At 42.1% G+C, this 23,230-nt stretch overlaps 1 protein-coding gene across 1 annotated transcript in view; it reads left to right on the top strand.

Moving 5' to 3' along the window:
• The first annotated feature begins 287 nt into the window (after positions 1-287).
• The window catches only part of LOC139570925 (wings apart-like protein homolog), a 29,884-nt gene continuing 6,941 nt past the window's right edge, over positions 288-23,230 (top strand). The window contains exons 1-10 of the mRNA XM_071393259.1: positions 288-612; positions 5,154-5,548; positions 8,797-9,532; positions 9,832-10,124; positions 10,337-10,458; positions 14,410-14,505; positions 17,887-18,051; positions 20,946-21,082; positions 22,632-22,743; positions 22,980-23,213. Coding sequence (XP_071249360.1) covers positions 5,176-5,548; positions 8,797-9,532; positions 9,832-10,124; positions 10,337-10,458; positions 14,410-14,505; positions 17,887-18,051; positions 20,946-21,082; positions 22,632-22,743; positions 22,980-23,213 — 2,268 coding nt within the window. The 5' untranslated portion in view covers positions 288-612; positions 5,154-5,175. The remainder of the gene's footprint in view (positions 613-5,153; positions 5,549-8,796; positions 9,533-9,831; positions 10,125-10,336; positions 10,459-14,409; positions 14,506-17,886; positions 18,052-20,945; positions 21,083-22,631; positions 22,744-22,979; positions 23,214-23,230) is intronic.

Here is a 23,230-nt window from a genome sequence, read left to right on the forward strand (position 1 = left end):
AAGTTGCAGAAAATTGAGTTTGTGGTGGCAGCTGCAGAGTGGTATTTAGGTGTGTGAGACTTGATGTCAGGAGACTTACAGGGTGTGTTAAGTGGTGGTTTCCCATCCTTTCAGGCTGTTGGCCTGAAGTAGTACTAAATAGACTTAAATAGTGGAGTAGGGTGGTGTTATTTTTGTATTATTATTCCTTTTTTGTGAGTGTAGTGTTTGATGGTAGGATATTTCTTTATTCAAGCAAAGTATAAGGGAGTTGTACTCCAGTCTAATAGGTGGCTGTAATGCAACATTTATTGGATGCCAACCGCAGTGAAACATCATCGAAGAAGAAATCGTCTAGTCTGCTGGAAAACCACACGAAGAAGAAGCAGAAGAATGGGAGTCATTGGCACTACAAAATAAATAAAGTCCAGAATCTGGAAATAATTAAAACAATGCCGGTCATCTATGTACCGCTATAAGCGCAGTTTTTCCATTGGTACATTCTGTATCGTGTTTGTAAACTGTGGCTATCTTTGCACGGAGTTAACGCTTGTTTTGTGTGATTACGCCGAAGTCTAAGAAGAGGCCTAGCCGGGTGCAGAAGAAGCGGTCCCACTGTCTGAGTTGAGAGAGGTGAGTGTTTTTCCGGTGTTAGCGCTGTTCGCAGCATGTCTTGTTTTAATGTGTATCATTGCTAATTTTGAGAAATACATTTCCACACGTTTTGTTACGGAAAATAACCAATCGTCTTCAAGGCTGCATTTACTGGCTAGCTAACGTTAGAAAATGTAGCTAACTAGGCTAAAATGTAAACATGGCTAACTAACGTTAACTAACTAATGACAGCGTTTCTAAACCATCTTGCTAATGGCTGTTCTGTCGCTCTTCTTCACAGCTGCCTGGCTTATCCTTGTATTGGCCCAATCAACCAGTCAGTCGTGCCATGGTTTGCAATTACTAACTCAGTCAAAGTTGTGTAGTTAGCTAACTAGCCAGTTAGCTGGCTATGCTACATCAATGAGGAAAATAACGACGTTATTGCTCAGTTACATTTAGAACTAGCTAAATAGCTATAACTGTTAGTGATAAATGCTAAATATATAGTGTTAAAAGGCTACCGTTAGCTAACTGACGCCGTTACCGTTAAGTATGTAGCCAGCAGATCCGACCCGTTTGCTTACAGCTGCATTAGGGTCGAACAGACTAATGCCATAATGTCCACAAGATGCACATGCATTCTGCCTTATGTTGTTTTTGCTGGATGTCTAGACCGTGTTTTCCGTACTTGATGCAGAATGGTTTGCAGCATGTAAAAGATCATTTTCGACCATAGCTAATAATTACAATGGGTGAAGTTATTTTCCTATCGATCTACTGGTTTCATAGGCTCGCAGAGCTACAAACAGACGGCGTGCATAAGGGCACATTTAGAACAATAAATCTAGTTTGTTTCTATTCTTCTGTCACTCATCTCTAGCAACATCAATAAATTAAACTGGTTGTTCCCAAAGAGAGTACAGATTTTTTTTCAAATCACTAGCTTGCCCTGCATGATGGCATGCAAAATTACACACAGAACAGCTCTGTGCATATTCATTTTGCACGCCATTCTGCTGGCTGGTTTTGTGAAAACTAGCCAACAGGGCACACTACCCAAGTGTAGTAATGTTGAATTGTGTCATTCTTACCAGAGACAAATTTCCAGTCATTCAGCCAGTGTATGTATCTTCTCCTCTCTAGCTACACAATAGTCATCATAATTTGGCCTCTGTATGGTTCCATCCCGGCCATGGAACTTTTATGAACGTCTGTTTGTACCACCGCATGGAAATGCAGCGCACTAGTTGAAAATATTGAACACATGCACTACACAGAACGCACCGTAGCCTAATGTGGCATCCCAAACGTAGCTTTGCGGACTGCTTCATTGACACTGAATGACTTCTGCCAGAATGCAAAGAATTTGACGAGTCTGGTGGACATGACGCTTAAGTGAGTGTGTAGATTAAAGACACTGTAGAGCAGGGTTGCCAGGTCTAGCACAAATGTATATCCCAAGGACCCAATAGTGTGCAATTTGGGGTGCACCCCATTGGTTCCTGCATGAACCACCCCTCGCCTCGAGCATGACATCCTCATGCTTGTGACACTTTTGAATGTGGTTCAAAAGGGAAATAAAAGTATAATCAGACTTTTTTTTCCTTCTGCCCCTGCCTCCTGTAGTCCTCGTTAGCTAGCGGGAGCGACATCGGCAGACGGTGTCCTTCGCTCCCGCCCGAAAACCTGCCCTCACCGTCGTTAACAGAACTATGTAAAAACGCTGCCTGACAGGCGTGGGCGAAGGACACTGTCTACAGGTCACTCCCGCAAGCACAGCGGGGGGGATGCTAGGGCGACACCGTGTGCTAGTTAGCTACCACACGGTGTCACCCCTGCCTCCGGCCTACTGTGTACTGGAGAACATTGTGCCTGACAGGCAGGGGCGAAGGACACTGTCTACCGGTTGCCCCCGCCTCCCGCTAGCACAACACATATGTTAGCTAGTTAGGAACACCGTATGCTAGCTAGCATGCTAGTTAACTAGCTAGCACACAGTGTCTCTCCCGCCTGCTGTTTTCTGGTAATTCTGCCGTTATTATGTGCCAGATGTTGAGACTACAAAGTACAAATTGTTGTAAATGTCCTGTTTGCGGGATTGACTTGTCATTTCAATTGGCATAGGCTACTGACAAAAGTGGGTTTATGATTGTAATTCAACTTTGATGGTTTGCTTAGCTAGATTCAGTTAGACTAGCCCCTGATTGGTCTACATCTTATTTTAGATACAGTAGCCTAGGCAAAATATTTATCATACACACACACACATTTTTGTAATAATGACAATTGCAACAATACTGAATGAACAATGAACACTTTTTAAAAAACCTAATATAATACATAAATACGCACACAGCTCTGAAGTGACAATGATACTGAAGAGTCTGCTTAGGAGACAAATACTCTCAACTGTTTGAATAAAAATAGAGTTTAAGTTACCTGTGATGAATGTTGGAAACAAAAACTTTAATTTCTATATGCAGGAAATCCTATTTTAATATTGGGCATGGTAAGAATTGACAACCAAAGTGCGAGTCATAATTCCCATGACACCTTCTAGCAAAATCTGAAAAGCGGTTCCTTCATTTATTCCATAGGATATTTTTAGATTCACTTAAAATAAGGTCTGTGTTTCGTGTAGGCTTACATCACCGTGCCAATTTTATAACTGTGTAGATATCCATAGGACAAGGTAACTCTGATCAATATTGGCTTAATATAAGCGAAGATCATTTTTTTTGTAGAGTGGATTTATGAAAATATGTTGACAAACGTTACCTTATCCTAGTGAGATTTACACGGGTATCAAAACGTCGAGGCGGTTTAAGCCTGCACGAAACACAGACCTTATTTGAAGCAGATCAAGACATTCTCTATGGAAGACATGAACGGTAAAATAACGAAGGAACTCCTTTCAAATTCAACCGCAAGTTATTACAGGAATTATAACGCGTCGACTATTTCTCTCTAAACCATATACCTTTGACTAATCTGGAAACTATCACCTCGAAAACAAAACGTTTATTCCGTTCCGTATTTTATCTAACGGGTAGCATCCATGAGTCTAAATATTCCTGTTACATTGCACAACCTTCAATGTTGTCATAATTACACAAAATTCTGGCAAATTAGTTCGCAAAGAGCCAGGCGGCCCAAACTGTTGCATATACCCTGACTCTGCGTGCAATGAACGCAAGAGAAATGACACAATTTCACCTGGTTAATATTGCCTGCTAACCTGGATGTTTTTTAGCTAAATATGCAGGTTTAAAAATATATACTTGTGTATTGATTTTAAGAAAGGCATTGATGTTTATGGTTAAGTACACATTGGAGCGATGACAGTCATTGATTGATTGTTTTTTTATAAGATAAGTTTAATGCTAGCTAGCAACTTACCTTCGCTTACTGCATTTGCGTAGCAGGCAGGCTCCTCGTGGAGTGCAATGTAATCAGGTGTTAGAGCATTGGACTAGTTAACTGCAAGATTGGATCCCCCGAGCTGACAAGGTTAAAAATCTGTCGTTCTGCCCCTAAACAAGGCAGAACGTTCCTAGGCCGTCATTGAAAATAAGAATGTGTTGTTAACTGACTTGCCTAGTTAAATAAAAGGTAAAAAATCGGCCACGATCGGTGTCCAAAAATGCCGATTACCGATTGTTATGAAAACTTGAAATCGGCCTTAATTAATCGGCCATTCCGATTTAATCGGTCGACCTCTAGTTTAAGGTAGAGGCGTCCCAAGGATCCCGGATAGCACTGACCATTGGACATGTGCGTCTCTAATGACAAGCTAATTAGCCTACCTACCTACAACTGGTAAAAAGCTGTCACGATGTGCACGCTTGCTGCTCTGTCTCCTGTCACTCACGTGACCTGAATTTTTCCTTTTCGTCCTCATGCTAGGTATCGGAAGTCACAGCAGCCATTTTGGAATGGCAGTGTCAGCCAACCAGCTCCTTTGTTGTTCAACTCGACGTGCCATTTCGTAATGGCTGCTGTGTATACTGCTAGCTAGCATGAGGACTAAAACGGCAGTTTCCGGGAAAAACTAGCAGTCGTTCCATCTTCTTGGTTTAACAGTAAGGATAATGTGCCTTTCTCATTATTAATATTTGTTTTTTACTGTTACCTGCTGTTGCTGACTCAGGCAGTGAAGCAGGCTGTTGCGTGAGTGGTGGGGAAAGGGGGGGGCAGAGGGTGTGTGTTGAGAGCAGTGCAGCGGGCAGCTGAGTCACGTGAGTGAGAGGAGACAGAGCAGCACACGCATGATAGCTTTTTACCAGTTGTAGGTAGGTAGACTATTTAGCATTTCTCATCGGCTCTGCTGTGCCTTAATCTACACTGGAAGGCGCTTCCGACCCTAGTGCAGTTGTATGCAAGCGGGTCGGATCTGTTGGCTAGCTAAATGCACTATGTGACCCCCTCCAGTTTATTAACTATCTGTAGGTATGCTAATTGTCTGATCACAAATAGGGAAAAACATATAACCTATTTTGCCTGTAGGCCTACACACCCTCCACCAGCTTTGTGTGAGATAAATATTGATAAACTAATATTGTTTTCTGGTGTTACAGAGAATATGTAACATACATCACCATGACATCCAGATTTGGTAAAACCTACAGCCGTAAGGGAGGGGAGGCAAACTCCAAATTTGAAGAGGTCTTCTCCAACAAGGCCACACTGAGCACCAAATGGGGAGAGACCACTTACAAGGCCCAACTGGGCTCTAAGCGGCCCACTCTGAAGCCTGAAGTAGTCGAGTTACTCAAGAGGCCCCGGATTGAGGATGGTGACAGCTCAGAAGATCCTTTTGGTTTTGACAGCGACGATGAGTCCAAGCCTGTCACCTCCCTCAGTGTGCTCCAGTCTAAACCGGCTGAGGGAGAGGCCAGTAAACTGCCTTCTGCTACAGTCACAGCCACAGTACCAGTGGATACCAGTAGGAACTCCAACAGCACATCTACAGGTAAGAACTGGATGGCAGATAACTCTGACTGTTGGCCATAAACATGTTGGATATGTTTTCATTAGAGAGGATGCTCTCGGAAGTTTAGAATGAGATGTTGTGTGCACTTTGTCACTAGCTAGATTTCCATCCAATTAGCAACAGAGTTTCCTGAGAACATTCTGAAATCTGAATAAAAACAATATGTGGCTTTTCCAGAGATGTTTCCATCAAATTGAGTTGTTGTGGATAAAAGGCTGTGCTTGATGCCGTAGTGCACATAAAAATAAGTTGCGGTTAAATTCCCATGTACCAAATATATAAAATCCAAGTTAAATGGGTTTCCATCGCTTTTTAAACTATACTGAGGGGTTTTGTTACAAAACATTTTTGCTTTATATACAGGGCTCTAAAGTGCGACCAATTTGGTTGATTATGCAACAAAATATTTTGCTGTGCGATCAGGAGTTTTATTTTGGGAGCACTGTGCGACTAGGAAAAATATCTCCCAGTACTGATAAGGCTTCACTGTACTGTTGTTTCTAGAAAAAAAAGTAAATGCTTATTTAATAGCGTCATGTTTGCACCATTACTAGAGTGAAAATTGCTTGCTTTAAAAAAATCTTAACCATGTCGTGGGCTGTTCTAAAACGACTTGTGTGTCGTTAACTGTTTGTTTACACTTTGATCACGTTACCTCATTGGCTAGCTAGCTGGCAACCTGGTAACCTTACCAGTATATCCAAACATTTGGGGGCACAAAAAGAAAATAGAAAGGATAGCTTCTTCAGCAGATCAATGATCATAGCAATGAATGAATGACAGATCTCTTGCATGTCGTCACCACAAACCTGACGTTTTTAAAGAGACTGTACAATTTTGAATGTAATGCATCGCAATAGGAAAATGTTGCTTTTTTTAAATGTATTATATATATTTTTTTTAATTACACAATGTGGACACCAAATTTTCCACAAATGACTTTGTAATTTCAATGACAGGTATTCGTATCAACATTTTAGATTTTATAATAAACAAATGTCTTTTACAGTGTTACATATTAGTTTCTAGGGCACATGTGCTTCAGAAGTAGCTAGAATTCATATAGTCCCAATAAATACTGAGTTTACCAAACATTAGAAACACCTATCTAATATTGAGTTGTCCCCACCTCAGAACAGCCTCAATTTGTCGGGGCATGGACTCTACAAGGTCTCAAAAGCGTTCCACAGCGATGCTGGCCAATGTTGAATCCAATGTTTCACACAGTGGTCAAATTGTCTGGATGTCCTTTGGATGGTGGACCATTCATGATACTCAGAGGAAACTGTTGAGCATGAAAAACCCTGCATCGTGGCAGTTCATGACACAAACCAGTGCGCCTGGCACCTACTACCATTCACCGTTCAAGGGCACTTAAATATTTAGTTTTACCCATTCACCCCCTGAATGGCGCACACACACACTTGTCTCAAGGCTTAAAAATCTTTGAACCGGTCTCCTCCCCTTCATCTGCACTGATTTTAAGTGGATTTAGGGGATCATAGATTTCACCTGGTCAGTCTGTCATGGAAAGAGCAGGTGTCCTTCATGTTTTGTATACTCGGTGCAGGCTGTATCTTAATCAATAAAAGAAAATCATATTTTCTGGTGCGCCTGAATTTCATGTTCTCCTGCTCCTAACATTTTTCATTTGGGAGCACCTGTGCTACCAAATAGATTCATTTAGAGCCCTGGGTATATAGTGAATGTGCCCACTCCGGTCCTGGCACGTGCGCTCTAGCCAACAGCTCACCGATACTGTGCGGGTATAGCCGACATGATGAGATTATTATTTGTCAAACTGCATCGATCGTCATGTCACCAGAATTAGTCCCTTGATATTTATTGGAAAGGATAATCAAGGTCATCACCGTGCACGTTCACCACCCTGTGAAGTTCATCATAACTTATTTCACCTGTAGCCTAATAAACTGCATGCTTTTTCCCGAGTCGTAGTGGGAGGACCACACAACATACAGTGCCTTCAGACTTTTTCCATATTTTTGTTGTTACAGCCTGAATTTATAATTGATTGAAATAATTACATTTTGTGTCACTGGACTACACACAATACCCCATAATGTCAAGGTGGAATTATGTTTTTAAAAATGTTTACAAATTCATAAAGAAATGTATGCTGAAATGTTTTGAGTCTAAGTATTCAACCCCTTTGTTATGGCAAGCCTAAATAAGTTAGAGTAAACATTTGCTTAATAAGTCTCATACGTTGCATGGACTCACTCTGTGTGCAATAATGGTGTTTAACATGATTTTTGAATGGCTACCTCATCTCTGTACCCCACACACAATTATCGGTCGAATAGTGAATTTCAAACAGATTCAACCACAAAGACCAGGGAGGTTTTCCAATGCGGGTATGCTTGTAATCATTAAGGACCGGGGAGTTTTTCAGGATAAAAAAGAAACATAAGGAGCTAAGCACAGGCAAAATCCTAGAGGACATCTTGGGTTTAGTCTGTTTTCCACCAGACACTGGGAGATTAATTCACCTTTCAGAAGGACAATAACCTTCTAAAACAAGGCCAAATCTATACTGGAGATGCTCACCAAGAAGACAGTGAATGTTCCTGAGTGGCCGAGTTAGTTTTGACTTGTAGGGTAAGACCTGAACATGGATGTCTAGCAATGATCAGTTTACTGACAAATTTGGTGTTTCCATCAGGCCTGTTGTGAAGAAAACATAATTATTCGACATGTACTATACTTTAATTAAAAGGTTGGATGGAAACCTGGTCTTGTTTCCACAGGTGCTTGTAAAATAGTGTGTGTGTGTATACAGTAGGTATAGAACACCTGCCTGTCTCTTGTATTTCACTTTATTTATTGCATTTTCTTTTATTATGGAAGGAAGACACTGTGTGTCTGTGATAATGGTGATGATAGCTGTGGTGTGTGGATGTTTCTGGAGAAGATAAAGTGATGGGCTCCCTTGTGGGCTTTTAGTCTCTGCTGCCAGCTTCTGTGTCAGCTTATCTCGTCTCTATCTGTCCCTGACGGCTCACTAAAGATAAATCAGGCTTTACTGCGACGCCATCGTCTCAATAGGCCTGTACCCCTTTCATTTAGAATTAGATTACTGATTAGAAATTACACAAACCAAACAGCTGTGTTGAACAACATCTGAAACAGTAATTTATAATATAATGCTTGTCTTATAATGCTTCCTTTTTGTTAACATGCTCTTTTTGTCTCTTTTGTGCTCACAGGCAAGCAAACATTGTTCAATGAGGGTGCAGAAAAGAGTAGCCAGTCCTTGTTCAGAAATACATCACAGAGTAACCAGAAGCCTATTGCTCAGTCCTCTGTTTCAAAGACTGTGCTCAAGGACCCATATGTGGAATGGAGCCTAATAGGAACCCAGGAGTTGTCTACCTCCTCCCCTAGCATGGATCCTCTCCAGGAAAAAGACTCAGCTGAGGCACCAGGGTTTAGTGGGGACTCCCAGTCCTCATCTTCCAAGGATGGGCTCTCCTCAGGTGGGATGAAAAGTGCTGAACACGATTCTCCGGCCGAGCTGGTTGTTGACAACATCCCTCCCTCCCCGTTCCTCCTCAGGCCGTCCAATACTAGGAAATACATCCGGCCCAAGCCAAACAAGGCCTCCGATGTTCCAGATGCTTCTGCTACTAGCGACAGCAAACTGCCCGTAGCCGCCAGCAGTCCGGCTGCACTGATTCACAAAAGTGTGTCCACTGCCAGCAGTTGCGGTGGCACTAATGCTATCACAACAGTGGCCAAACCGGCGACTAAACCTGCTGGCAGGGGTCGGGTACGGGACTATACGGTGCTGCACCCATCCTGCCTGTCGGTGTGTAACGTCACCATCCAGGACTCCATAGAGCGCAGCATGGACGAGCTCATCACCAGCGCACCCCCCGCTGACCTGGGGGAGGCGGGACGGCTGAGGAAGAAGGCAGACATACCTCCAGCCAAACCCACCAGGTAAACGACTCCACTGGCTGTGGCCCAGACAGTACACTCAAGACTCTTGCCTGAGTTGCCTCCCACTGGTCCTTCATGACATGCTTGATACTGCTTAATATTGTACAACTGTATATTTACAGGTAAGCGCATAACGTCCCTTATACCCACTCAGCTCACCCTCATATGTGGTTACCAAATGTTTCCACTACACCTAAACCTAGGTGAATCTGTTTTCTCGATTTAAGCACCTCTTCTGTTTTAAGAAGACACTCAGCTGCTGATTTGAAATGAATCGATTCTCCTCTTGTAACCGTCAGGTCCCGAACCACCCAGAGTAAGACCAAGAAGGAGACCAAGCTGGAGTTCTTTGGCTTCGAGGACAAAGGTGACCAGGAGGGGGAGGAGGGAGCGGACCACACGGCCGGCGGAAGCAGCAGCTACAAGATCAAGTACTTTGGCTTTGACGACCCCAGTGAGAGCGACAGTGATGAAGAGGAGGGCTCCCAGGCCAAAGAGAAGAGGAAGGCCAAGAAGGCTGCAGCAGCTGCAATGGCAGCTATTGTGGACAGCCCCCAGCCCAGCGACTCTCAGGACAGCAGCAGCAGTACAGGTGACATATACTGTTGATGTTTGTGTTTGTCTAAAGGCAATAAAGAGGTTAGCTCTATGAAAAACACAGGTGATTTGATAAGCTATATCATGTACAGTCAAAATAGGATGCGTTACTTAGTCAGTTTTCCTACAACATGTAACAGGATTTCTATTGTACATGTATTTCCAACATGTTGATTCCACCTTATTGTGCTGTTTCCCCCCTCTCAGATATTCTGGAGTTTTCTGATGACTCGATCCCTGGTGGGTCTGAAGGGCAGAAGGGTCGCTCAGGAAAACACGGGGACAAATCCATGGAGGTTGGCAGGAAAATCTTCAGTGGGCCCAAAAAGGTGAGGGACCTATGAAGTCTGATTTTTGAATGTGTGTGAGATGGAGAGTGTGTATGGAAAGAGCTGTTTGATTCACAGTGTATTTGTAGCGGTGCTCATGAGGTAACCCAGATAGAATTGCTGTCACTAAGGGGAGTACATGTTCAATAATGTTTCAAGCAGTCACGGGTGAGCAGTGGGAGAACGTTCCCAATAAAGGGGTTTTTGTGCTGTGATATTGTTATTGATTCCTTCTGCTTTGCGTCTCTGGATATAAAACACTGCTTTTTTTGCAAGGCAAATGAATGGGATAGGCCTAATTACATGAATCTTCAGAAACATCACAAGAACCTCTCGCCTCAACTCAAGCATTTGACCAAATCAAGCGCAAAGTTACACTATTGTCATAGCACATATGTCTAGACTGACCATCAAAACGAGTGATTTAAGATTTGAAAGAGGACCACTAGCTTATTTGAATTCCAATAATAAGTATTAACTGCACCCCCCACAGTAGCGGAGTTATTCAGGAACTGTTTATTCGGCACTGTTAAGGAAGAGCTTCAAGTAAGCTTTTCACTACTGTTTACACCTGCTGTATTCTGTGCCTGTGACGAATAAACTTTGATTTGAAGATCCTTTACTCTTGGGCCGAGATTCAAACCAACTCAGATTAATGGCCTGCACACTGCTATAGACTTTAAAAGGCTGTTTCTCTGATTCACTGTAAATGCTACAGATATCATCTCAAGCATCAATCTCCTTTAAAAGTAAATCGCAGTTCACAAAGGTCGTTTATCTGCGTTTGTTTGAATCCTGGCCTTTAAGACTGTATAGCTAAAAAACAGAAGTTCTACGTCTTTCCATTCCATTTATAACTTTGTCAATGGTTTTGGCACACACACACACAAACACAGTAAATGTGTCCACTCTGGTCTTGGCAGTGCGCTCTAGCCAACAGCTCGCAGATGCAATGCAGAGATGGGCTACAGTTGAAGTCGGGAGTTTACATACACTTAGGATGGAGTCATTAAAACTCGTTTTTCAACCACTCCACAAATTTCTTGTTAACAAACTATAGTTTTGGCAAGTCGGTTAGGACATCTACTTTGTGCATGACAAGTCATTTTTTCAACAACTGTTTAAAGACAGGTTATTTCACTTATCATTCACTGTATCACAATTCCAGTGGGTCAGAAGTTTACATACACTAAGTTGACTGTGCCTTTAAACAGCTTGGGAAATTCCAGAAAATGATGTCATGGCTTTAGAAGCTTCTGATAGGCTGATTGACATCATTTGTGTCAATTGGAGGTGTACCGGTGGATGTATTTCAAGGACTACCTTCAAACTCAGTGCCTCTTTGCTTGACATCATGGGAAAATCACAAGAAATCAGCCAAGACCTCAGAAAAAAAATTGTAGACCTCCAGAAGTCTGGTTCATCCTTGGGAGCAATTTCCAAATGCCTGAAGGTACCACGTTCATCTGTACAAACAACAGTATGCAAGTATAAACATCATGGGACCACGCAGCCATCATACCGCTCAGGAAGGAGACGCGTTCTGTCTCCTAGAGATGAACGTACTTTTGTGCGAAAAGTGCAAATCAATCCCAGAACAACAGCAAAGGACCTTGTGAAGATGCTGGAGGAAACAGGTATAAAAGTATCTATATCCACAGTAAAAACGAGTCCTATATTGACATAACCTGAAAGTCCACTCAGCAAGGAAGAAGCCACTGCTCCCAAACCGCCATTAAAAAAAAACAGACTACGGTTAGCATCTGCATATGGGGACAAAGATCGTACTTTTTGTAGAAATGTCCTCTGGTCTGATGAAACAAAAATATAACTGTTTGGCCATATTGACCATCGTTATGTTTGGAGGAAAAAGGGGGATGCTTGCAAGCCGAAGAACACCATCCCAACCGTGAAGCACGGGGGTGGCAGCATCATGTTGTGGGGGTGCTTTGCTGCAGGAGGGACTGGTGCGCTTCACAAAATAGATGGCATCATGAGGCAAGAAAATTATGTGGATATATTGAATCAACATCTCAAGACATCAGTCAGGAAGTTGCAAATGGGTCTTCCAAATGGACAATGACCCCAAGCATACTTCCAAAGTTGTGGCAAAACGGCCTAAGGACAACAAAGTCAAGGTATTGGAGTGGCCATCACCAAGCACCAACTTCAATCCCATAGAAAATTTGTTGGCAGGACTGAAAAGCGTGTGTGAGCAAGGAGGCCTACAAACCTGACTCAGTTACACCAGCTCTGTCAGGAGGAATGGGCCAAAATTCACCCAACTTATTGTGGAAGGGTACCAAATACTAATTGAGTGGATGTAAACTTCTGACCCACTGGGAATATGATGAAAGAAGTAAAAGATGAAATAAATCATTCTCTACTATTATTCTGACATTTTACATTCTTAAAATAAAGCGGTGATCATAACCGACCTCAGACAGGGAATTTTTACAATGATTAAATGTCAGGAATTGTAAAAAAAAAAAAGTTTAAATGTATTTGGCTAAGGTGTATTTAAACTTCCGACTTCAACTGTACATGATGAGACTATGGATCAGAGCGCAATCATTTTATTTGTCATTTGGCAGCCAAGCACCGATAATCATGTCACCAGCATACAAATTAAGACTTTTATACATAATTATATTTCTGGGAAATGAGCACAAAGTTCATTGCTCACCACCCTGTTAAGTTCAACATCCATTTATTTGATATGTAGCCTAAATAATAAACTGTGCATGCTTTTCCATGTCCTAGTGGACTGCACAACATAGTGACTGCAGTTTACTTCGACGTTAGGGTTGTTCTAGGGCTGGGTCGATACCAGTATCGCAATATTTTTTCCCATGGAAACTATTTGGTTCTTTAAAAACCTGCTGTATGTAAAATATTGTGCTATAGTTTGGAAAATAAATAAATAAATGTGACTCTGAATGACCACAGATGTTTGTTTCAAACATTAGGGCTGTTTTCCCAAAAAAGTTAAATCTGCTTCATGTTTTGTTTCCTTGCCACGATGCTAACGAGTATCGCAATACTGGTATTGTCCCGACCCTATGTTATTCTATCAAGAATTGCTCAAAAAAGCATTTCCAATGCCATTTGTCACTATCTATTTAACAGACAAAATATTATCCACCCCTGTGTAGTGTATTTTGTTTTGTCGACATTTGGAAAGTTTACAGATATTTGCTGTTTCCATCAGGCCTGTCATGAGTTTCTGACATGTACTTACATTGTTGGATGGAAGCATGGTTTATGGGTTATATAATCATAACATCCTCTCAATATAGGCCATTCATATTCAGGACATGCTCTGGACTACTTAAAAAGTGTATGGTTTTTCATTAGAATGCAATGTTAGAACATACTGAAAGGTGTACCTATGAAATTAAGATACTTTTATGTCTAAATGATCTCTGATTTTGTATTCCTTCCGTCACCAACTCACCACTATCAGATCTAATGGTTTGATAATGACGAAGTGAGCCTCCTCAGCCCTGGATAGGCTAGAATGATAAGATAGGATGAACATAAATGTCTCAGAATGGAAATGTAGGGGATTAATGTATTTATTTTGGAAGTAGTCTAGTTTCTGGTAAATGTTAAAAGAAGTGACCTAGGTCTAGTTGACCATATTGTCCTGGAGTCTGATTCTGAAAGCAACTTGTTGATGAAACGAGCCATGAAGGGTCATAAGTGTAGACGATATGAAGTTGCGTTCAGCAGTCTCCACCATTTTGCTCGTATGGTGATTATGATGCTAATAATAACACGTCAGATGTGTCTATTACTCACTGTTCCCAAAACTGAGGACACAGGTCAAGGTATGTCTTGGTTTTAGGCATTCATGTTGAATCATATCCACTGCTACTGAAACCTCTGTCATAATTTCTACTGCTACTGTACTTACCCTGGATCTGTTGTTGTTTTTGTTGTGTGCAGTCCCCTGCTAAAGCTGTGTACAATGCCCGCCACTGGAACCAGCCTGAGCCTGAAGAGATGCCCCTGCCACCCCTGGCCCGTGCACACACTGCTCCGGTGAGAACTACTCTAGGACACTAGCAAGGCTCTGCCTAACACTGGTCGCACACACATTATCTCTCTCTCCCTCTCTCTATTGAATTTGCCATCTCTAGCACGAAGATAACCATGTGTTGTCTAACAATGTGTTGTCCTAGAATAATGCATTGAACTAGGGCTGCACGACATTGGAAGGTAATTACATTTGTACTTGCAATTTTATATCAAAACAGCTTGGGTTAGCTGAAATAGAATGGTCATTCAAATTGTGTGGTTGGACAAGTGTGCACATGGAATGCTGTTTTTGTTTGGCATTACAACAAATTAAAAAACTAATGGAGGAGATGGTTGTAACCATAGAGATCACAATGTCTCACAACGGATGTAGTTCCGCGTGGAGAAAGTTGCATTCTGTGCATGGTTCTCTGTATGGTTGTGCTCTGTATTTACAAATCGGTAATCACGTAGGTAAGGAGCCGGCAAAATCGACTTTGACAATGGTTTATGTTATTGCAATGTTGCAGTGCTATTTCATGGTGTAATCTTGGAATTATCCAGCAGATGATGGGGATGTTTTATTTATTGAACCTTTATTTAACTAGGCAAGTCAGTTAAGAACAAATTCTTATTTTACAATGACTGCCTACCTCGGCCAAACCCTAACCCAGACGACGCAGGGTCAATTGTGCACCGCCCTATGGGACTCCAATCACATCGAACCAGGGTCTGTTGTGATGTCTCAAGCACTGCAATGCAGTGCCTAGACCACTGCGCCACTCGGGACACACAGCCTCACATTAATTGACTAAGTCCAAAACCTGTTTGTTTTCAATAAACAACAAACAATGATAGCCGTCCTGTTCACTCATTCATAGATGGATATTACAGTCAATGAATAATATTTTAAACAGAGGTTATTTTCTGTGTGTAACATTCAGTTACAAGCAAGCAAGCAGGCAACTAGTCCAAACCTGGTGGCAAACAGAGGAAAACAGTCAAATTGCAATGATTACAGGTCAACATGTAGGCTAGGCTTATGCCAGACAAGTACCTAGCTAGTACACTTCCTGAAAACCTCGTAGCCCCAGCTCAGCGAATGCAGGCTATGGAACCATCATCGACACTGGGTAAGGATACATTTGTGTGCTGATGTAGCTACCAAGCCATCTTATTAATTGAAAACAAGGGTTGTCTTTGCTTGCTAACTTTACATGACTAACATCTGCATTCATCCATGCGTGCTGGCAAGATAGCCAATGCAATGGCAAGGCAGGACTAGCTAGCTACTGCACCCACTGGCAGGCAGCTTGTGGTCATTCGGTGTTCCAACAAGATGGCTGAAAAATAACGACAATAACTGGAACTCAGCTAGCTAACTAGCTAGGTAGTTGGGGGCTACAGATGGGCTAGCTAACATTTAACTAGCTACTGTTTTTGAGTAATGGATGCTGCAAAGTGCCAGTGGCTGAAGATTGGATAAGTTAAAATACGGTGAGGTAATTGTCAATATTTTCATAGATGGAACCGATTTTAGCTGACCTCCAGAAAAATGGACACTTGATAACAAGCGTAGTGTTGATGATTGTATATAAATGCTAGAAAACTGACTAGATTCATTATGCATTAGATAATCGAGCTAGTCCGACGGTGGTCTGCATATGATTTCCTATGTTTTGACGCGCGGAACCCGAAACTACCAGAACGCTTTGTTCAAAAATATTCTGATTTTGGTCTATTAAATTACTAGAGGGACCATGTCATAAACCTTAAAAGTTCAGGGATAAATCCCAACCAGTCTAATTGGAATGAATGGCAGTAGAGGCATAATCCAGATTTTTTTTTTCTGCAGGAAAATAATAGTAAGGCGTGTGATATATCAAATTGTGTAATAGAATTGTTGGCACATTGGCAGTTCATTTGAAACATTAATGGAGTCATTCCTCTTAAACTGGCTGGCTAGCTAACAAACATACAGTGCAGATACTTTCTTAAAATGCATTATTTTACACTTCTCACAGCACTGGAAAACCATGGTTGACCAAGTGGATGACCTTTAGAATATCATAAGAAGGTTCATGTCCATTCTAGTATTTTAATTCTATAGTTGTGACCGAGTAGGAACCAAAGTGTTGGTCAGTGTTTCCCAGGGAAACTAATCAGATTTAAATAGGTACATTCAGACTGATTTTTAGAATAGTCTTTGCCTTTTCCTCTCTAAGAACAAGTTGTTACACAAACAATGCTGATATACTCCCACAGATACTGGCCTGTATTAGAGCAAAAGTTTCTCAATGGATTTAGCGAGCCAGCTAGTTAGCCCCTAATACTAATCAATAGCTATCACAATTTTTGGCAACATTTGCAGCTTGCTAAAATCAACTAAATAGCGTTTTGCAGAATAAGCAAAGTGAAAAGCTGCATCGTTCTTGGTTTGTAATAATCTTGACTGCATGCGTATTTTGCTCAACGCATACAGAGTGAATCTTGAGCACGAGGAACTGCCTGCTTGAGTGACAGTGGGTGGGGCTTGGTGTGTGGGACTGGGAAGCAGAAAAAAGAGGAGCAATGAGTGGGAACTCGCGCAATAAATCAAAAGTAAAATGAAACAAACAGGTGTTAGACAGCTAAGTGGCATTTCAAAATAGGGAGGGACTCATAGTCCATGTGCAGATCTTATATTTCTGACACGGAACACAAACTGGCTGCGCGCGTGCGCTATCGTGCATAAATGTATTTTGTCCCCCTACACCAAACGTGATCACGACACGCAGGTTAAAATATCAAAACAAACTCTGAACCAATTACATTCATTTGGGGACATTCATTTGGGGACAGCGTTTTAGCGTCCCATTCGACAGTCCGTCCTGGTTGTAATGTTGACACGACACCAGAGACGGTCTAACTTCTTTGACAACGCTGGTACGGCCATGCATGCAAAGCTAGCTAGAACCTCTTTGATAACTGGTATACCTTGCTAGCTAACTTAGCTCATCAAACAGTATTTTCTTTGCTATTTCTACACAATGGCACTTATTAGAACCTTGCATCTCATTTTGAAGTCCCAAATTCCCACAAGATACTGCGAGATTTTGCGTGCTAATGTGTTTAAAATCTGGTCACGGATAGGAGCCACTCCCTTCATAATATCACAGCCTCTTGCGATATGGATATTGCACATGTCAATGTCGCAATGTTTATTAAAATTTGAATAATCGTGCAGCCCTACATTAACCCAATAGCAGCCTCACCTAAATTACATTTCAGAGGAGGAAATCTAAATCAATATTAACCGTATTCTGTTTAGTCAAGACTTGAAAACAATTCAGATAAGGGCAACTGGAATGAAAGTTGTTTGTCTTTTTAGCTTTTTCAAATGTTTTCTGCTTTTTGACTCTCCAGGCCAGCGTATTGAGCGGAAGCAGCAAGGACACCAACTCCCACAAGGATGACGGTCTGTTCAAAGCTCCTCCCCCACCGCCCAAAGTCATCAAGTCTGTGACCATCCCCACTCAGCCTTACCAGGACATCGTCACAGCTCTCAAATGCAGAAAAGAACACAAGGAGGTGAGCCAGCCATGCTGCGGGATATTTCACGCCCTCAAGACAGTCAACATTATCTTTTCACTGTAAACATCCCCCAAACGCTCATCTGCTATTTTCACAACTTGTTTGCATGCTGTTAGAGATTTATTAGTCTCTTTATTCATTTCAGACACAGTTTAGCCTGTTAATGTCCATTTGGAGCGCAGTGTAAAGCTTGTCTTTGTTCATTTAAAACACAGCATGGGCTGGTCAGGGCCTGAGGAGCATCTTGTTTTATTAAAGCACCACTGCCCCTACAAAGCAACTTCTCGTTTAAAAAATTGCCTATGTGGCATCGTTATGAGGCAAACATTTATTCTAGTGTCAGAAAGTTCAGCCCCCCTTTAAGGCCTAGCTATAGCTAGCAGATCTGCCTTCTGGTTCTTGACCATACGGTTAGCTGCACATCCCCCTTGCCAATAGGGACTGAAGCTAAGCTATCTCGTTGGGCAGTGCCTTGGCCACACACACAATCGTGTGTCTAGGTCCAATCACTAGCCAGCAAACACAGACATGGTCTAATCTCTAGCAAGCAAACACACACAGCTGATCAGACACTTCCACTCCCAGCGGTGTTCTTGATGAGGGAGTATTATCCCAGTCAGCTAATAGAACTGATGGAGTGGAGCTGCTTTGCATGCTGGGTGACTTTTCTTTCCTTCTCTGGACACACACGAATACACAGAGAAACATTTTGGAACTTGCATTGGATAATATCCCTTCTATTTTAAATATCGGTTTTTTTTATGGATCAAAACGAGTCTTAGGTGGTTGGACGTGGCAGAAGGCATGATGGGGGTGTCGCCGACCGAACATTTTAGAGGCCCTCCTGTTGGCCCAATGACACAATATAGCCGTTTTTAAGCTAATTAATTTCCTGCAATTCTACGCATTTTGCCATAACTAAGTGACTCAAACATTATAACAAAATCAATGGGAGCCCATGCCATACTCCTGAATGCATCATTTCTGAATTTTAGAATCTTACTGACTAAAAGCTTTTATTTTGGGGATTTTTACTTCTCAAATAGGATGTTTTTTCAAAATATATAAGTTGATTATCTTTTCTTCATACTTTATCTTGTTTTAGTTCAAGGTTACACCCCAAGAAATTCCATCCCTGAAATGTAAAAAAATATATACAGTGGGGAGAACAAGTATTTGATACACTGCCGATTTTGCAGGTTTTCCTACTTACAAAGCATGTAGAGGTCTGTAATTTTTATCATAGGTACACTTCAACTATGAGAGACGGAATCTAAAACAAAAATCCAGAAAATCACATTGTATGATTTTTAAGTAATTAATTTGCATTTTATTGCATGACATAAGTATTTGATACATCAGAAAAGCAGAACTTAATATTTGGTACAGAAACCTTTGTTTGCAATTACAGAGATCATACGTTTCCTGTAGTTCTTGACTAGGTTTGCACACACTGCAGCAGGGATTTTGGCCCACTCCTCCCTACAGATCTTCTCCAGATCCTTCAGGTTTCGGGGCTGTCGCTGGGCAATACGGAGTTTCAGCTCCCTCCAAAGATTTTCTATTGGGTTCAGGTCTGGGGACTGGCTAGGCCACTCCAGGACCTTGAGATGCTTCTTACGGAGCCACTCCTTAGTTGCCATGGCTGTGTGCTTCGTGTCGTTGTCATGCTGGAAGACCCAGCCACGACCCATCTTCAATGCTCTTACTGAGGGAAGGAGGTTGTTGGCCAAGATCTCGCGATACATGGCCCCATCCATCCTCCCCTCAATACGGTGCTGTCGTCCTGTCCCCTTTGCAGAAACGCATCCCCAAAGAATGATGTTTCCACCTCCATGCTTCACGGTTGGGATGGTGTTCTTGGGGTTGTACTCATACTTCTTCTTCCTCCAAACACGGCGAGTGGAGTTAGACCAAAAAGCTCTATTTTTGTCTCATCAGACCACATGACCTTCTCCCATTCCTCCTCTGGATCATCCAGATGGTCATTGGCAAACTTCAGACAGGCCTGGACATGCACTGGCTTAAGCAGGGGGACCTTGCGTGCGCTGCAGGATTTTAATCCATGACGGCGTAGTGTGTTACTAATGGTTTTCTTTGAGACTGTGGTCCCAGCTCTCTTCAGGTCATTGACCAGGTCCTGCCGTGTAGTTCTGGGCTGATCCCTCACCTTCCTCATGATCATTGATGCCCCACGAGGTGAAATCTTGCATGGAGCCCCAGACCGAGGGTGATTGACCGTCATCTTGAACTTCTTCCATTTTCTAATAATTGCGCCAACAGTTGTTTCCTTCTCACCAAGCTGCTTGCCTATTGTCCTGTAGCCCATCCCAGCCTTGTGCAGGTCTACAATTTTATCCCTGATGTCCTTACACAGCTCTCTGGTCTTGGCCATTGTGGAGAGGTTGGAATCTGTTTGATTGTGTGTGGACAGGTGTCTTTTATACAGGTAACGAGTTCAAACAGGTGCAGTTAATACAGGTAATGAGTGGAGAACAGGAGGGCTTCTTAAAGAAAAACTAACAGGTCTGTGAGAGCCGGAATTCTTACTGGTTGGTAGGTGATCAAATACTTATGTCATGCAATAAAATGCAAATTAATTATTTAAAAATCATACAATGTGATTTTCTGGATTTTTGTTTTAGATTCCGTCTCTCACAGTTGAAGTGTACCTATGATAAAAATGACAGACCTCTACATGCTTTGTAAGTAGGAAAACCTGCAAAATCGGCAGTGTATCAAATACTTGTTCTCCCCACTGTATATATTTTACTGTTTGGACAGGCAGCCCTGTCCAAACGCCTTGGATAGGCGGTTATTGTTGCTCTATGCTCGGTATCATTTGCTTGTGTAAATGTCATTCATCATGTCATTATCGCTCCCCCTTGCAGCTGTACACGGTTGTGCATAATGTGAAGCACTTCAACGATGTGGTAGAGTTTGGTGAGAACCAGGAGTTTACTGATGACTTTGAGTACCTGGAGACTGGCCTGAAGAGCAGCCAGCCACTCAACACACGGTGCCTTAGGTAAGACAAATCCACTCAAAATTGTCCACCTTGGGGAAGGATGTTACCTGATTTAACATCCCTTCAATACATTTCCAGCTATATGCTCAAGTCTAGAAGACATGAGCAGATTTAGTATTATTTACACTTGTCCACTCAATCTTCTATGTACTCTTCTCCTCTGAACTTCTTATGGCTGAAATCCCGTTAACGGGATCGATATGACAACAGCCAGTGAAAGTGCAGGGCACAAAATTCAAACAGAAATCTCATAATTAAAATTCCTCAAACATACAAGTATTATACACCATTTTAAAGATAAACTTGTTGTTAATCCCACCACAGTGTCCGATTTCAAAAAGGCTTTACGACGAAAGCATACCATACGATTATGTTAGGTCAGCACCTAGTCACAGCCATTTTTCCAGCCAAAGAGAGGAGTCACAAAAAGCAGAAATAGAGATAAAATGAATCACTAACCTTTGATGATCTTCATCAGATGACACTCATAGGACTTCATGTTACACAATACATGTATGTTTTGTTCGATAAAGTTCATATTTATATCCAAAAATCTGTTTACATTGGCGCGTTATGTTCAGTAATGTTTTGCTTCCAAAACATCTGGTGATTTTGCAGAGAGCCACATCAATTTACAGAAATACTCATAATAAACATTGATAAAAGATACAAGTGTTATGCATGGAATTATAGATAAACTTCTCCTTAATGCAACCCTGTGTCAGATTTCAAAAAAGCTTTACGGAAAAAGCACACCATACAATAATCTGAGTACTGCGCTCAGAGACCAAAACAAGCCATACACATAGCCGCCATGTTGTGGAGTCAACAGAAGTCAGAAATGGCATTATAAATATTCACTTACCTTTGATGATCTTCATCAGAATGCACTCCCAGGAATCCCAGTTCCACAATAAATGTTTGTTTTGTTCGATAAAGTCCATTTATGTCCAAATACCTCCTTTTTGTTTGCGCGTTTAGTTCAGACGACAGTTCCATTACAGTTCGTAGAAACATGTCAAACGATAATATTCCAACCGGACAATTCCTTTGTCTTTAGAAATGAAAAGGAACGCAGCTAACTCTCACGGGCGTGCGCGAGACTGAGCTCATGGCATTCTGCCAGACCTCCTAGTCAATCAGCTCTTATTCTCTCCCCCTTCACAGTAGAAGCCTGAAACAAGGTTCTAAAGACTGTTGACATCTAGTGGAAGCCTTAGGAAGTGCAATTGGACCAGATTTTACACTGTATATTGGGTAGGCAAGGACTTGAAAACCTACAAACCTCAGATTTCCCACTTCCTGGTTGGATTTTTTCTCAGGTTTTTGCCTGCCATATGAGTTCTGTTATACTCACAGACATCATTCAAACAGTTTTAGAAACTTCAGAGTGTTGTCTATCCAAATCTACTAATACCATGCATATCTTAGCTTCTGGGCCTTAGTAGCAGGGAGTTTACTCTGGGCACCTTATTCACCCAAGCTACTCAATACTGCCCCCCAGCCATAAGAAGTTAAACAACCTCCCCCTCTCTTGCTCTCTGTCTAGTATAATCAGTCTAGCTGCAAGGTGTGCAATGCCCAGTTTCCGGATGCACCTACGGGCCAGAGGGAAGGTGGCTCAGGTCTTCAAGATGTTGAATGATGCCCCGCAGCATCCGGTAGGAATCTGTTCTAATCTACAACCACAACTGACCCAAAATAAAGGGTTTCAGTAGGGTTACAATTAACCTCCCTCTGCTTATTTGTGGTGGCAGCATGACCTACTATTTGTTCTGTAGATACTTCAAAGTTCGCTATTTGAATATATAAGGAAAAGATTCAAGGACTTCCCCTGACACCAGTTGCTTCTGAACTCATTGTTGCCCCTCCCCGCTCTCCCTTCACTCGTCTCCAGAACCTTGCCCTGTGTACGGCCTCTCTAATGTACATCCTAAGCAGAGACAGGTTGAACATGGACCTGGACCGGGCCAGTCTAGAGCTGATGATCAGACTGTTGGAGCTGGAGCACGACCACTCGGGCCACCACCAGGACCAGCTGACTGCCAAGGAGATGACCAAGGTCAAGGAGAAGATTCGCAAGCTGTGTGAGACGGTCCACAACAAGCACCTGGACCTGGAGAACATCACGGTATGCAGGGACAATCA

The sequence above is a fragment of the Salvelinus alpinus genome, chromosome 3, assembly GCF_045679555.1.
Source record: "Salvelinus alpinus chromosome 3, SLU_Salpinus.1, whole genome shotgun sequence".
Lineage (NCBI taxonomy): Eukaryota > Metazoa > Chordata > Actinopteri > Salmoniformes > Salmonidae > Salvelinus > Salvelinus alpinus.